This window comes from Phyllopteryx taeniolatus, chromosome 8, assembly GCF_024500385.1.
Source record: "Phyllopteryx taeniolatus isolate TA_2022b chromosome 8, UOR_Ptae_1.2, whole genome shotgun sequence".
Lineage (NCBI taxonomy): Eukaryota > Metazoa > Chordata > Actinopteri > Syngnathiformes > Syngnathidae > Phyllopteryx > Phyllopteryx taeniolatus.
Genome location: NC_084509.1, coordinates 11,970,587 through 11,987,422, shown reverse-complemented (window position 1 = coordinate 11,987,422; position 16,836 = coordinate 11,970,587). Strand labels below are relative to the sequence as shown.

General features: G+C 41.7%; 1 protein-coding gene across 2 annotated transcripts in view; it reads right to left on the bottom strand.

Moving 5' to 3' along the window:
• Positions 1–16,836, bottom strand: part of LOC133482557 (inositol-trisphosphate 3-kinase A-like) — a 32,599-nt gene that overhangs the window by 15,520 nt on the left and 243 nt on the right. Inside the window, exons 2-4 of one of the 2 annotated variants that reach the window (XM_061782820.1) lie at positions 16,247–16,399; positions 9,644–9,690; positions 8,429–9,519 (exon numbers count right to left, since the gene is read on the bottom strand). In XM_061782820.1, coding sequence (XP_061638804.1) covers positions 8,429–9,475 — 1,047 coding nt within the window. In that variant the 5' untranslated portion in view covers positions 9,476–9,519; positions 9,644–9,690; positions 16,247–16,399. Of the gene's footprint in view, positions 1–8,428; positions 9,520–9,643; positions 9,691–16,246; positions 16,758–16,836 lie in introns of those variants that run through there. The other variant, XM_061782821.1, reaches the window with a different exon arrangement.

The following is a 16,836-nucleotide window of genomic DNA, read 5'->3' as shown; positions in this document are numbered from 1 at the left end:
TGAGTGTGAACTGTCATTTGTCTATGTGTGCCCTGCGATTAGACTGGCGCCCTCTCACACAAAGTCAGCTGGGATAGGCTCCCGTTCACCCGCCATCCTAATGAGGACAAGCGCTACAGAATATGGATTAATGGATGGAACCAATGACAATTCTAGGGATGGGCATAATTAACTGATTGTTACGAATTTGGACACTTGACTCTGTAATTCACTCACTTTGAACAACGCAAGCTAAGGCCGACACCCATGCTAAAATTCTCCCCAAAAACAATATTTACCAACTGATCTCTTATTTTTCCCATATTCTATCAAGTAAATTTAGTCAAATGGCAATTCATAATGTCGAACATACATTATGAACATAAATTATAAACAAAAGCGGACACACATACTCTATTTGTCCTGGCTGCTCAGGTAAATATGGATCGATAAAAATGTATTAATTAATGATGATAATAGTAATAATAAATAACGTAATGTAGTCTAAATATGTGAAGTGACTCATCTCCCAAACACAGCAATCTACCACTCAATGTCTGTCACTTATCATCAAAGTTAAGGGTCAGAATACAATTTATTCTTTTTACTAGTTTTACTATAAAACTATATATTGCTAATTACGTGTTTAAATTATTTTTTACACTGGCAGTTAAGAATGTCAAAAACATTGCCTGTACAGTTAAGAAATGTTTTATGATCTTGACAATTTGACTAAAAAACAAATTATTTCCAATGGGTAAATTATTAAACTGTAGCCTACTACACTGCATTTAAATAGTATCGTTATAATATACAAATGTAATATTAAAGAAAATGCAAGTCCCATTTGTTCCTGTCATCCACTTTTTAGAAAGGTTGACTCTCAGTAGGAAGGATTTTATCAGACAGCGTTAGGAACATTTCATCATTTTCAAAATCACAACATTTAGAGTTACAGCCATGATTGGAACATGTTTGCCACGACAGAGAGGGGTGCTTCCTGTTGCTGACAATATGTAGATGTCAGTTGTCTTGCCTCTGGGTCTTAATTTGCTTTTCTAACAGATTTAATGGATTTCAATGAGGCCAGTGGGAATGCTAAGTTTGCATAACCACAAACCAAGTCTGGCTGTAAAGTATGTCTTCATAAAAAAGGGAAGCGTCACATGTATACTACATTTTAAGTTTCAGTGTGTGTAATCTTATCTTGGCTTACACTATTTTTCCTCTTGTATTCTGTTCCACTTGGTGTGGAAAATATATTTTACTAAAATGCTGACTATGTATAGTGGGGGGTTGCGTCATACATTCATAATAAATAAATTAACAACTAAATGCAACATTTTTATGTCAGGGATCGAGTAGATAATGTTGGTGCTAAGCTGAGCTCACCACATGGAGAAGAAAAAAAAAAAGAAGTACCATATATGGCAAAGGTGCTGCCTAGCAACCGGCTTCGCCTTCAGCTCAATTTTCCATGACACACGCGCTCAACTCAGAGTACGAGACACCATCATGTCGACGGAGTGTGCGCGTCTCAGCTTGTGTGAGCAAGTTTCTGCAGCCGTCAGAGCATACCGACTGTAACTGGTTTGAGGGTGAGGCCTAGGCTTTCTTGAAACCGGCAGCAGGCACAAAATACGTCACACGCACTCTCTCTCCGGGACACAAGGTCTTTTTTACTCAAATGGAGGGAGGACACAATGTGCCCATTAAAGCCCAGGCTCTTATGAGAAACTCGTGAGATGACGTCATCCTGTTTGTTACAACAGCTCAAGTGTGCTCAGGTTGCTCATTTACTGCCTGTGGATGAAAACGTCCACTCAGAGTGATACTCTAAATAAATACATTAGGATGTGGAGAAATGTATAGGGCTTAAAACATGTATGACACCAACACAGATTGAAAGGTTTCTGTAATCGTTAATAAATAAATTTAATAAAAATGAACACCAACTGGAAGGCAGATTTGGATATGGCACCAAAAAAAAGTTTGAACCCTATGAAGAAAGAAACAAATGGATCTAGGATTCCCTTGCCCGGACGCGGGTCACCGTGGCCCCTCTCTGGAGCCAGGCCTGGAGGTGGGGCACGAAAGCGAGCGCCTGCACCCATGGGGCCCGGCCGGGCACAGCCTGAAAGGGTAACGTAGGTCCCCCTTCCCGTGGGCTCACCACCTGTGGTAGGGGCCCATAGGGGTCAGGTAGAGTGCGAGCTGGGCGGTGGCCGAAGGCAGGGACCTTGGCGAGCCGATCCCCGGCTCCAGAAACTGGCTCTAGGGATGTGGAATGTCACCTCTCTGGCAAGGAAGAAGCCCGAGCTGGTGTGTGAGGTAGAGAAGTTCCGACTAGATATAGTCAGACTCGCCTCAACACACAGCTTGGGCTCTGGTACCAGTCCTCTCGAGAAGGGTTGGACTCTCTTCCACTCTGGAGTTTCCCACGGTGAGAGGCGCCGAGCAGGTATGGGTATACTTATTGCCCCCCCCGGCTCGGCGTCTGCACGTTGGGGTTCACCCCGGTGGAGGAGAGGGTAGCCTCCCTCCACCTTCGGGTTGACTGTTGTTTGTGCCTATGCACCAAATGGCAGTTCAGAGTACCCACCCTTTTGGAGTCCTTGGAGGGGGTGCTGGAGAGCGCTCCCTCTGGGGACTCCATCGTTCTGCTGCGGGACTTCAATGCTCACGTGGGCAACGACAGTGAGACCTGGATTGGGAAGAACGGCCCCCCCGATCATAACCCGAGCGGTGTTCTGTTATTGGACTTCTGTGCTCATCACGGATTGTCCATAACGAACACCATGTTCAAGCATGGACTTGCGGCCGCATGTCTTGGACACTCGGGTGAAGAGAGGGGCGCAGCTGTCAACTGATCACCACCTGGTGGTGAGTTGGCTCCGATGGTGGGGGAAGATGCCGGTCCGACGTGGCAGGCCCAAACGTATTGTGAGGGTCTGCTAGGAACGTCTGGCGGAATCCCCTGTCAGAAGGAGTTTAAACTCCCACCTCCGACAGAACTTTGCTCATGTTCCGGGGGAGGCGGGGGACATCGAGTCCGAGTGGACTATGTTCCGAGCCTCCATTGCTGAGGCGGCTGACCGGAGCTGTGGCCGTAAGGTGGTCGGTGCCTGTCGTGGCGGCAATCCCCGAACCCGTTGGTGGATACCAACGGTGAGGGATGCCGTCAAGCTGAAGAAGGAGTCCTATCGGGCCTTTTGGGCCTGTGGGACTCCTGAGGCAGCTGATGGGTACCGGCTGGCCAAGCGGAATGCAGCTTTGGTGGTCGCTGAAGCAAAAACTCGGGTATGGGAGGAGTTCGGTGAGGCAATGGAGAAAGCCTTCCGGACTGCTTCGAGGAAATTCTGATCCACCATCTGGCGTCTCAGGAGGGGAAAGCAGTGCACCATCAACACTGTGTATAGTGGGGATGGGGCGCTGCTGACCTCGACTCGGGACGTTGTGAGCCGGTGGGGAGAATATTTCGAAGACCTCCTCAATTACACAGACACGCCTTCCCATGAGGAAGCAGAGTCTGGGTTCCCTGAGGCGGGCTCTCCTATCGCTGGGGTTGAGGTCACCGGACTCTAAATTCCCCGTAGGTGTGAATGTGAGTGTGAATGGTTGTTTGTTCATATGTGCCCTGCAATTGGCTGGCGACCAGTTCAGGGTGTACCCCGCCTCTTGCCCAGAGTCAGCTGGGATAGGCTCCAGCACGCCCGCAAACCTAGGGAGGATAAGCGGTACAGAAAATGGATGGATGGATGTATTAAATCTAAAAATTCTGTGGATGCTACACTGGTTTGTAATCATCACTGCCGTGGCAACCCCAGATAGTGGTCTATGGACCAGCCTCGTCCTGTGTTGGTGCGATAATTGAGTGAAGGGCTGCAATCCTTGGAGCTCAGACCATGTTTCTGTCAACACAAGATTTTTATACAATAACTGATATTAGTTTGATTAGTTTTTGGATTTTCCCTTAGCTTCTTAACATAACTATGTCAATTGATTTTTATTTACCACAGGAGCTTAAATGTAAGCTCCTGTGTGTTTTTTGGACATACTTGGAAAATAAAGATGATTCTGATTCTGATGTAGCTTATACATTGTGTCTATATGGATCACCACTTGTGCTTTTGAAGGATTTGTTTTGATCATGGTTTATGCAACAAACTATCCTGACACTATGTAAACACAACGGCCTGTCTAACTCACCAATCCAAGACATATCAGCTACCTCTCTAGTAAGCTTATTAAAAGTTTTTAAAGTGACTCAGACTGAAAGGAGGAGTTTTGGGTGGCCCAGTGTCCTACCATGAAAGAGGCTCATTTATACCTCTCCGAGTTGACTATTTAACTCATATCTGCCTTACTTTCTGTCTGCAAAAGAGGAAATTAAAGTATCAAAATTGGGTGGACCGTTCAGAAGGAAAATTGATTAAATTATTATTAATGGAAAATATAGTATGGTTATGAATGGCTTCTTAATTGTGGGTAAGCTGGATAACTGTTATCATTCAATGAGGTGGACAGGCTGGAATCTTGATTTTTTGCAGTGAAGTGTGCCCGAACCTTTTGTGTCCTTGAATGCACTTTGTGGATGCTTCAATAACAAATGTGAGGTAAACAGCAACAGTGCTGATTTGGCAAAGTGAGTGACAAAACGAGTCAAACGTGTATAAGTACTTCACTTACGTCATGTAACTTACGTCCTATAACTCGGGACGAGGAGAGCCTTCTTCATCTTTAGTTCAAATCGCATTGATTATGGTGCTGCAAGGCCAGTGATTTAATTGAATAAGAACGATCAGCGCTGCAGACTTACCTCTACTTACTTACTAAGGTTACCCAGATAACCAATCTGTACCGAATCACTTTATGGCAGCCACCCCTCTGATAAAAACAACATTGACTAAAAATAGATAGACAAAAATCTACGCACGAAAACTCTGCATCAAAAGAATGAACTCAAGTCTTTTTCATTTTCTTCGGCTTTGTTGTGATCCATAATCATTCACATTACCACAGATACCACTTTTTCTCACTTATTTGAGTACTCGCCGACACAAGTACCAATTTTTAAAAATGCCGTTACATCTTGCGATTGTTATGAATGTGTTTTACTTTAATCAAATATGGTTAAGCAACACATAACACAAACTTTCCTTGAACATAGCATAGGTGTCACTCAAATATAATTTTTTTTAGAGTAACAAATTATGATTACTTACATCTTATTATCCAACTGCATATTTTTTCTAACAGTCTTGCCACACATTTCACTTAAATGTAGCCTGTAACATAAAGCATTTTGGTGATGTGGTGTCTCAGTGCGAACACTAGGGGCACTATATAAAAGGAGTACACAGAGAAGAAGCAAAGAAGAAGGCAGAGCCTGGGGGACATTATTAGGAACCCCACGAGTGTTCCTGGCAAAACACGCCCCGCTGCAACATGACTGGCTCCTTCTTCGCGGGAAAGGCAGGGTGCACAGATGTAACGAGATGACCATCCCAAACGTGTGTCACATTTGTAAAATAAAACCCCAAAGACGTTTGTTATGGTTAGGTTTAGGGCTAGTGTTGAGGCTAAGGTGGTTTATGATGGGTTAAGGTTAGGATTAGGATGGGTTACGGTTAGTTGGAAACATCAATGCCAATACGCTTAAGTCACATACTTGTTTTCCCGTCTGGAAGCAGTAGCGCATGTTCTACCGGGATATACCAGCCAATCCTAGTGCAGCGGTGCGTGTCCTGGAGCCAGTAATATTGAAGTAGGGCGTCTCCTGCCAGGAATGTGCATCAAATTCCTAATAACGCGTCTGGGGTACATACAAGTAGGAAGACGGATGCTATATTGCCTCTGTGTGTTAACTACAAAATAAAGTGAGTAAAAATAAAAACAAGAGAAGAGAGAATCTTGAAAATAACACTAGTTACGGTATAAGATAAAACTGACAGGACAAATGAAGTGATACTTTATCACACCCTTGCTTACTTCTCTTTAAACACCCAATGAAGTCACCAAAATATGCCTTGTAAATTTGTCCCACCCCAGAAAAGAGTGTTGTTAACAAGATGGTCAAATTTGAATACATACAAAATATTGCAATGTACGTAAAATCAGACTTCAAAATGGTCAAGAATTGAGTTGTTCTTTCAGCTTCCAGACACCACAGGCATGTCGCTAAATTCCCTGAAAATCCCAAACCTTTAAGCTGTCAATCAAATGTGTGCCTTCTCACCTGGCTCCTAAGCCAGGAGAGGAGAATTCTCCAGCGAGGCACATTGTACATGCGCTCACAGGCCGCAGGGAGGCCCTACTAGACCAGGCCGAAACGATACGTCAGGCTGGTAAAGTGGTATCAGAAACAGAGCATTTTGTTGAGTGTGACTACAGTTCAGATGTACAGTATTGGCACCAATGCCGATACAGGTATGGTAAAAAAGAAAAGTGTGGTGCTAGCTAGGGCTGTCCCCATCCGATCTTTGAGATAAGAAATCGGTCCGATGTCAGCAAAAAAACAAGTATCGGATCGGATCAGACTGGATCTAAAATCTCTGATTTTACCAATCTTGTACAAGCAGTCCATTCCATGTACCGCTCCATCACTTTGATACAGCAGCGCCCGGACGGCATGCAGCTCCCACGTGATCACAACAGGTTGCTAAGATGCTAACGTAGTAGCAAGGAGTAAGAGTGAATTTTGCTTGCTTAAAGTCATTTATTGACACTCCAGTTAAAGTTCACTGTAAAACTAAACTTACATAACAAAATAATTAAACCAATTGAATGTTCAAATACATAACAGCCCTCGTTTTTGTTTTTGTTCATACAAATCGCCAGCTCAAAGCTAACACGCAATGAATGAAACACACTATTGACAAGCCAACGGAAATTAGCATTGAATTTGCAGCAATTACATCTCATATAAACTTAAGACTTACTTTTACACTTTGGCATTAGTTAAACTACACATAAGCCTGTTTTACTTCCGCTTGTGCTATCTCCTCCAAGCAGGAGAGAGGACTAGGTGGTGATGACTCTATCTGAGGTTGTTGCAGTATGGATTCTGTACTGACCAACTGATCCAAGATCTGGAGTCATTTCTATGGAGGATTCTGCTCTGACTGACCGAGCCAGATCCTGACGCAGAACCACTTACCTGAAGGCATCTACTTGCAACGCTTCATCTCTTTAAATTGACTCTTATGGTATCCTAATTAACATTGTACAGCACCGTACTATGTGATAAATGTTGCCCACTCGACATACATTGCAGTCTGGTCCATCCTGAAGGGGGGATCCCCCCCCCCCCCCCAATTTGAGACTCTTTTGTGATTAAGGGCTATACAAATAAACTTGACTTGATATGAAACTACAAATTGAACTAACTAAAACAACATTGAAAACTAAACACACAAAGGGCTGCTGGAAAGGGTGCCACTTTCATTGTAGCCGTTGCTCAAAAGAAGAAGTTATGATGTCACACTCCTGTTTTGATGACGCAAATAATGCTAATCGGGCCATCCCGCAGTCAACTGTACCTGTACTGTACTGTAATAGACCTTTGTTGGAAATGCATAAAAGGTCTTCCTTTTCTCAAGTCAACAGTCACACTTGAGAGACTGCCCTAATTAAGGAAGTCAAAGTGGCATAGTTGGTGTGTTCCTGTTTAATTACCGTGAGATCTGGCCTGCATTTCCACGGCCAACACCTGTACATTTGTTATAGATGAACTCATGCAATACCTGTGCAAGCAAGCATCAAATTACAAGTGTATGTCTGAGCCATCGCATATTCTGTATAGCGTGTGCATGTGGCCTTTTCACACTGCACTTGCTCAGTGTGAAAGGCCCCTGGGTCAAAGTGCAACGACAACCGCAACTGTATTTATTATGGGGAGAGATTTGTCTCAAAATTTACACACAAAAAAAAAAATCGTGATTTACACGTTTTTCAGGTCCACAAACATATCCATAATTCATTTGTTCTTCAGATCCACAAATACAGCCACGATTTACATGTTTTTTAATGTTGCGTGTTTATTTATCATGGCATTTCAAAATTTAAATTGTTTTAAAATAATCCACAAACGCACCTTCAACCATTCACACGCATAATTGAATATTTACAAATGATAAGTCATGATAAAGGCACACACATTAAAAACACGTACCGTGAATCGCGGATATATTTGTGTAAATACATTTGAAACAAATCTATCCCCATAATTTACGAGTATTTCAATCCAGTGAAGAGTCCCTTGAGAAAAGTGGAGGAGATTTGAACCGTAAACCACGGAATTGAGAGACAGATTAGCTAACCACTTTTCCAACGCGCTGCCCCATGTGTTTTAATGTATGAACAAGCATGCAATGCAAATATTTTAGCGAGACAAATAATCTTTTACACTAGCAAAAGGCAACGTTGCTATGACCGAGAGGGCACTCACCGCTGGGCCGTCGTCCGGACTGCAGAGGGACCTGGTCGGGGACAGGCTGGACTCGATGTCGCTGCCCGTGTAGTCGTCCTCGGACTCCTCGAAGGACGAGGCTGAGGACAGGCCGATGGAGGACGAGTTGGACAGCTTCCTGGGCGAGCGCATCAGCGCCGGGGACCCCCCGCACCCACTGTCTGAGCACGGAGACTCGTCGTCCGGGTGCAGCTCTGAGCCCCACCGGGCGCTGAGCTCGGTGCGGAGGCTCAGCTGAGTCGACGACTCCTCGGAGCGGCTGGGACTGGGGTCCCGGGTGATGATGAGTTTCGGTATGGGGCCGAGATACGGTAGATTCCGGGGGGGCTCGTCACAGTTTGTGTCTTCGACCGGACAGGGGCCGTTGATTAAATCACTTTTTGTCATTTGAATCGAATCTTCCACTCGATCAACACGCTCGCTCGACTGTAAGCTTGTTAAAGTCCGCGAAGAGTCCGACTCATCCGGGCTCATCTCTCCCAATGGTGCCATTACACTATCATGGCTGTTTACCCCCACCGCCTGATACTCCATGGCCGTCGCCGGGGAGTCCGAGGCATTGTCCTCCCGCCCAGCAGTCGTCTCCACGGAGCCAGCAGCGCTCACTTCAGCGCTCCGACTCCCCGTGCCTGGCTTCTCGGGTGGGCCGACCGTCGTCTCCCCGCTCACATCTCGGGCCAACGGCGGCGCCTCCGAAAAGCCAGCTGCAGTGACTCGCTGATCCTCGCCCGCCGGTACTGCCTCGTCCCTGGGTAACTTTCCCTCTCGACGTTCGTGTCGGAAGGCTGGCTCTCCCGCTTCGCTTCCGCAGGTCGGCTCCGCTCTCGTCGGGCTGTAGTCTCGCTTTCGCCTTCCCAAACACGACAGGGCTTGCTTTTTCATCGGGTTCTCGTTTATCCGGATAGTAAGACGCTTTCTCTCGCTTTTTAATCTATGAGCATCGAGACGCGGGGCCGTCTCGCCTTCTTTCCATGTTGCTCTGCCGGGGGTGCTGGTATGCAAGGGACCCGAGCGAGTTTGGCCCATCTCGCTCGCCGTAGACGTGAAGAGTTCCCAGACACTCCCTTTTGCTGTTAAGTATGACGATTTAAAAAAAAAAAAAAAAAAAAAAAAGTTGAAACCCAATGCTGCGTGACTCTTTATAACATACACAGCTAACTATTAGTCATACAGTCCAGTACTGGAAAATCTTACATTAGTTCCGTCCGTAAGTCCTCTTGGTTTATGGAGACTGCTCACGTCTGTGGGAGCAGAGACTAAAGTTCACTGCAATCAACGTGCATAAACTAAAGACAACTTATGCACTACACGGGAGCTCAATTTACGACGGAGTTCAGTTCGAAACTGTACGTAAGTCGGAACGCGCTGTAGCCGATGCTTAACGCAGAATTGAAGTCATAATTACAGTAAATATTTGTATGGGAAAAAAAGCTTCTAGGTCAGTGGTTCTCAAACTTTTTACACCAAGTACCACCTTAAAAAAAAACAAAAAAGAAAAAACTAGTAACACCATAATAGAAGTGACTTTCAGTTTGATCAAGATTCAAATGCAGGAGCTAACTACAGGCAAGTGTTGATCAAAAATGAGGAAGAGGTTTTATGCATAAAACATATTTAATATAATTCTTAGCCATTTTTCGCAATTTGAAAATCATCAGGATGACCCCCCTTGACAAAATGGAATTTGCTCCAAAATTTGCAGACAGCACATCAAAGTTCATCTAAACAAATATTTTAAAACAAACTGTTCTCAAAGATTAATTCCAAATGTACTGTACTTAAAAGTTAAATACGACTGAACAGTACTTAGGAAGTGTTTCTTTCGCGTATCACAAGTGGGAGCCCGCGTAATCACTGTTCTGTGCCATAGATACAGGGCAATCAATTAGAAAACAAACAAAGTACGATCATAACGGATCGTGTCTTGTGCTGCACAGCCACGTATTCTTACACTTACAAGACAAACTAATTAATTTAGCGTCTTTTGTAACCTTGGAATGTTATAAGTACAATAAATATTTCCATGGAAAACATTTCTAGACCTTAAGTATAAAACAATTACATGAAAAACAATAAGTATGGTTTAATAGAGCTTGTCTTCTGACTGAAAAACGCATGCTGTGTGTTAAAATGGACTCCTACTTTTTATGAATTACCGCCACCTGCAGGACTGGAGTGGCACAGCATGTCATGATTTCTAATGCAAGAAAATGGAATTGTCCTATGATTTCCTTTGTTAATTCTGTTTGTGCGCAGCACGTTGTGTCCTGGTTAGCACGTTGTATCGTGGTTAGCACGTCTGCCTCACGATTCTGAGGTTCAGGTTTGAATCTGAGCTCCGGTGTTCTCCCTGTGCTTGCCTAGGGTTTCTTCATTTACTCCACCTTCCTCTTACATTCCAAAGACATGTACGCGAGGTTCTTTGAGGACTAAATTGTACATAGGTGTGAATGTGGGTGTTAATTCCTGTTTGTCTGTATGTGTCCTGCAGTTGGCTAGTGACCAGTCCAGGGTGTACTCCGTTCTACTGTAGTTGGCTCCAAAGTGTCTTTTCAATCTAACCTCTACAGTTCACTAAGGTATATATATTCAAATGCAGGGAAAAGTTGACTGAATAAGGAACAATGTAAGACTAATTTTGATGCATGCAAACGCTTTGAGAAGTTCTACCAATGTCACACTGCCCTCCTGTGTCTGGACACCAGCTCTCAACAGCTCACCTATATCTGAGCTATAAACAAATAAAAAGTACAAACTAATTAATTACAGCACTGGATTACATGACACTCGATGAAAGAAAACACCATATGAATCACAGCAGGCACACCTGCGGTTATAATGTCCATTAGAGCAACAATAATTGGTGAGTTTTAATGCATTCCGTCATCAAGGAAAACTGGATAAACAACTGCATTTCAGTTTGACTAGAGTATATAATGACAATTATTAAGTCAAATAACACCCATAGTCAAGTTAATTAGAGCGAATGGAAAATAGTAGTCACTTGCAGCAATGTTGTAATGTGGACAGAGGACTGAATTGAAAATAAACTAGCACGCTATGGCTATGTTGAACAGAAAAAAAGTAAGACAATGGAATATTTTCATGGCGGCATATTGGACGACTGGTTAGCACTTCCGCCTTACAGTTCTGAGGACCCTGGTTCAAATCCCGGCCCCGCCTGTGTGGTGTTTGCATGTTCTCCCCATGCCTGCGTGGCTTTTCTCCGGGAATTCTGGGTTCCTCCCACATCCCAAAAACATGCACGGTAGGTTAATTGAAGACTCTAAATTTCCCGTAGGTGTGAATGTGTATATTTTAATATTTCTTTAGAAAAAAAGTTGCAAAAATAAAACCTTAATATTCGAAGAAAACAGTTGGAACGTGACAAGGATAAAGTCATATTTTTGTCAAGAAAAGAGTTAGTATATCAGACTAACTTAATTTATGAACATATTATGACTTCCATCCATCCATCCATTCTCTGGAGTGTTTGTCCTCATTAGGATGACGGGTTTGCTGGAGCCGATCCCAGGTGACTTTGGGCGTGAGGCGGGATACACCCTAAACTGGTCGCCAGCCAATCGCAGGGCACATATAAACAAACAACCATTCGCACTGACATTCACACCTATGGGCAATTTAGAGTTTGAATTAACCAACCATGCATGTTTTTGGAATGTGGGCGGAAACCGGAGTACGCGGAGAAAACACACACAAGCACGGGGAGAACATGCAAACTCCACTCCAGATTTGAACCCTCGACCTCTGAACTGTTAGGCAGATGCGCTCACCAGTCGGCCCATATTAGAACTTCATTCTCATGATATTTTGGCCTTATTCTAGTAATAAAATGAAAAAATTAGATGACTTTCTGTTTCATAATATTATGACTATTTCCGTACATTGTGGCTTTATCTTGTAATAATTTTATTTTATCACAACTGTTTTCTTAATATAACATTACGACTTTTATTCTTGTAACATTTAGACTTCATTGTAGCATTGACTTTCCCCCCCATAATATTTCAACATTATTCACGTAAAATTACGACTTTTTCTTGTAACAGATTTTCTAACAATTGAAGGTCTTTCGCTCTTTCTATATGACTTAATCGTCATAAAATTCTTCTTTCATAATGTCCATTTGCGGAACATGACTTTTTTCACATTATGACTTCATTCTCATAACAGGTATATATATATATATATATATATATATATATACTGTAGTATGAGGGGAAGAAAGACATGACTTATAAAAAGAACAGTCGTAAAATTCTGACTTTTCATGTTACTTTGCTCTTGTAATATTACAACCTTGTTCTCGTGACATTATGGCTTTTTTATAATAAAAAAAATATTATTATAAAATTGTCATTATATGACAATAAAGTAATAAAATGACAACTTTTTTGTACAACTTTACTCCTGTAATATTACGATATACAGTGCCGTGAAAAAAGTAGAGGCCCCTTTCTCAAATTCGTATTTTTTCAATTGCATTGTTCACTTTAAGATCATCAAACAAATGTAAATATCAGAGAAAGGTAACCCATTCAAACATAAAATGCAGGTTTTAAAGCTTAAGAAATGTCTTTGTAACCTTTTCCAAACTGATAGATATCAATTACTTTATTTCTCATCTGTTCTTCAATTTCTTTGGAACGTGGCAGTTTGTTGCAGCTTTTGGATAGCATTGGGCCAACTTCATTTTGTCAAACAGGTTCTCTTTACTGGGAGTGATTTATTGATTGAACGGGTCTGAATGTAATCAGGGTTGGGTGTGGTCATTGAAAATGAACACAAAAATGTGATTAGCCACAGTTACTTTTTCACACAGGGCCAGGAAGCTTTGAAGTGTTTTTCCTTAATAAATACAGTAAAATCACCATTTAAAAACAGCATTTTATGTTTACTTGGGTTATCTTTGTCTGATATTTACATTTGGTTGAGGATCTCAAACATTAAAGTGGGGAAACTATGCAAAAATATAAGCATTTGAGAAGGGGCCCAATACTATTCCATGGCACTTTATTTATATTGTATACAAGTTTGTTCACTTCAAATTATGTAATTTTTTTGGGTAAAATTGTCAGTTTCTTTTAATAAAATTAAGACTTGTGACTTTTAACATTTAAAACTTTATTCAGATTTTTTTATTTTTTTTTTCCTTTTCAGTTTCGGCCTATTAGTCGTTCATACAACCGAATACATGCAGAATGTGCATATAACACAGCATGAACACAGCACAGTTTACGGGCGCTGGACTTGATCAGTTTAAAAGACATCTTGGAAGGGTTGAAACACTTCCAGCATTCATGTGCTCGCCTCTCTGCTGTGCACTGTGACACTGCAATCACCCTGCAGTCAGGAAGGAATGCTCACACAGCGGAAACTAGACAGCAACGATAACAATGGAAACAACAGCTCATTGCGACTCAAGGAATACATGTGCAAACGTACATTCTGAAGTCATCAAGACAAAAAATATTCCACAAAAATGACTCAGGGTGAGTTGGCTAATGGAGAGGGATTGTTCCTGAATACAAGACATACAAACCAGTAGAGTCACACTTTTTATATGAAGTTGGGACTTTTTAAATGGTATTTTTAAGATATATAAAGACAGTATGACTCTTCATGTTAGCTCAGTTTAGAAAAGCATGTGTGACCTTACCATCCAGAGAAAGATACCATCAGACTTGGAAAGATTTACTGCTCAAGTACAGTTTAGTTGTATTTAACTTTTAAATTCAATACATTTGCATTTAAGCTGTAAGAACTGTTTAATTTTAAGCATATATTTAAGTACAGTTTTTCATTGTCCTATACTTAAGCACAGTGATAATGTTACAGTGGATTACAGTAATACTAGACATCCATCCAACCATTTTCTGCACTGCTTTATCCTCACAAGGGTCGTGTGTGTGCTGTAGCCTATCCCAGCTATCTTCGGACGGGAGGCGGGGTACACCCTGAACTGGTCGCCAGCCCATCGCAGGGCACAAACAACCATTCGCACTCACATTCACACCTAAGCGCAATTTAGAGCCTTCAATCAACCTGCCACGCATGTTTTTGGGAGGAAAGTGGAGTAACCAGAGAAAACCCATGCAGGCACGGGAAGAACATGCAAACACCACACAGGTGGGGCCGGGATTTGAACCCCAGTCCTCAGAACTGTGAGGCAGATGTGCTAACCAGTCGCTCACCGTGCCGCTAATACTAGACATATAAATAATAAATTAAATAAAACCCCTGTCTCGTTTTTGATGAACACTTAGGCCTGCTATTTTACTGAATTATAATGTATGTCATGATGGTGGTACTTATAGATGGAGCAGGTGGTCTTGTGTGTAAAAAGTTTTTAAAAAATAAAATAAAAATAAAACATTGCTCTAAAACAAATTAAATCTGAAATCTGTTTTCACAATATAATGACTTAATTCTCCTAACATTATATTTTTGTCATAATATTACAACATAATTTGCATAAAATCTTGACTTTTCTTGGAACATTTTGACTTTTACCTGTAACGTTGTCACTTTTTTTCTGAGATTACGACTTCACCCTTTAAGAAATTAAGGATTTTACACTTTGTCCATCGCTTCAGCCACATTGCTCACATTTTTTCATCCTTGTACCGGCTCCCTGTTCATATTATATTTCATTACAAAATTTGAAATCACTTAGAGAGGTCTTATTGGTCAGGCTCCTCCAAACCTGGTGAATCTGGTCTCATTTTATTGTCATGTTAGGTCACTACGGCCCGCTGACTCCCTTTTATTTATTGTAGAAAACTGCAGTTGATTGTCTACATTCAATCTTCCATTGCTGCAACAAATGCGATTAGCGTGAGATTACAATTTCAGCCTCCCAGTACCCTAATACTAGTCAGTGAAGACTTCAATCATGTTCCTCTCTCGTCTGCTCATAACTGCACATACGTTAAACTGTGAAACGAGAGGGAATAATGCTCTGGACTTCCTGAATGCCAAATGCAAATCTAAAAAAGAAAATAATCTTTGATTTATTTATCATTCACAGTTGAGATTTCTTCATACAAGATTAAAAAAAATAAAGGTGATGGAGCCCTGCAGTCCATTGCCCCCAAATTGTGGAATCCACTTCTATTTGAGCGAAGCGATGCCTCTTCTGTAGACATTTTTAAAAAGCAGTTAGAAACACATTTGCTTCGACAGTCATGCAGTTGAACTTGTTGGTTTGGATTTTTCCCCCCCAGTGTGTGAACTGTATAATGTTTATAACTCTGGATTTGAACCATGTGACACACTTAGTGAGTAATCGCTGTGAGAAGTGCTTTGTAAATAAAATGTCCTTACCTACAAGTTACAGCAATATAACTTTTCCATTCTGACTTTATTCTCATAGAATTTTGACTCGTATTGCAACAAAAGGCAGAAATGCCAACCTGAACTCATCCAGTCATTCTGCCCATAAGGAACAATGAATTTTTAAAATGGCAATTCGACAGGGATCGGCCTTCTGAAAAGTATTTTCCCATGTGTTGAATGAATCTCTACAGTATGAGTTTCACTCTTGGAATTGAGCTACTGAAATAAATCAACTTTTCAACAATATTCTTATTTATTAAAATGCGCATGCATTCCTTTCCACATTTTTTGATTTAATTTTTATTTTTATTTTTTAAATCACACACACGTCAAATAATATCCTACATTTATTACAACTGAAAGTACTTTGTCGCACAAGGAGCAGCCCAAAGATCCCCACAGATAGCGCTCATGTGTAAGTCAAAAGGCCAACCATACCTGACTGAGTTCTTGTTCTTGCGTGCGAGAGGGAGATGAGTTGGCAGCTTTTAAAGGTTGCCCGACTAATGTGCACGAAGCCGCCAACGTGCCCGTCGTCTCGTGTTGTCTACTGCCAGGGTGCCGATGCGCTTCATGTAAAAGAGGAAACTCCTGCCACAGAGAAGCTCGACTAATAATTGTCACTTTCAGTGGTTGAAAGCTTCAGTTCAAGTTACGTAGCTTAACCGAGCCCTAGAAAGGATACATTTCCAAATAAAATAAATAAACGCACGTGTAAATTAAGAAATTTCCGCGACGGCCAATAGTTTGGAGGCACTTAGTTAAGTTAATTGTTAAGTTTTACGCGGCGACGAAATAACACAACTAGCAAACGGTGTACATTTTGGGTCACGTGATTTAAAGTGTCTTGCCTTCGAAACGCTCACTTGTCCTTAGCACATTTAAAATGTACATTTTGTTGTGAAAACACACATTTAAAAAACATTATTCAACACCAATAAGCGAATTATCACACATTAAGTGGAATTCATTCATTTCAACCATTATATATATATATATATATATATATATATATATATATATATATA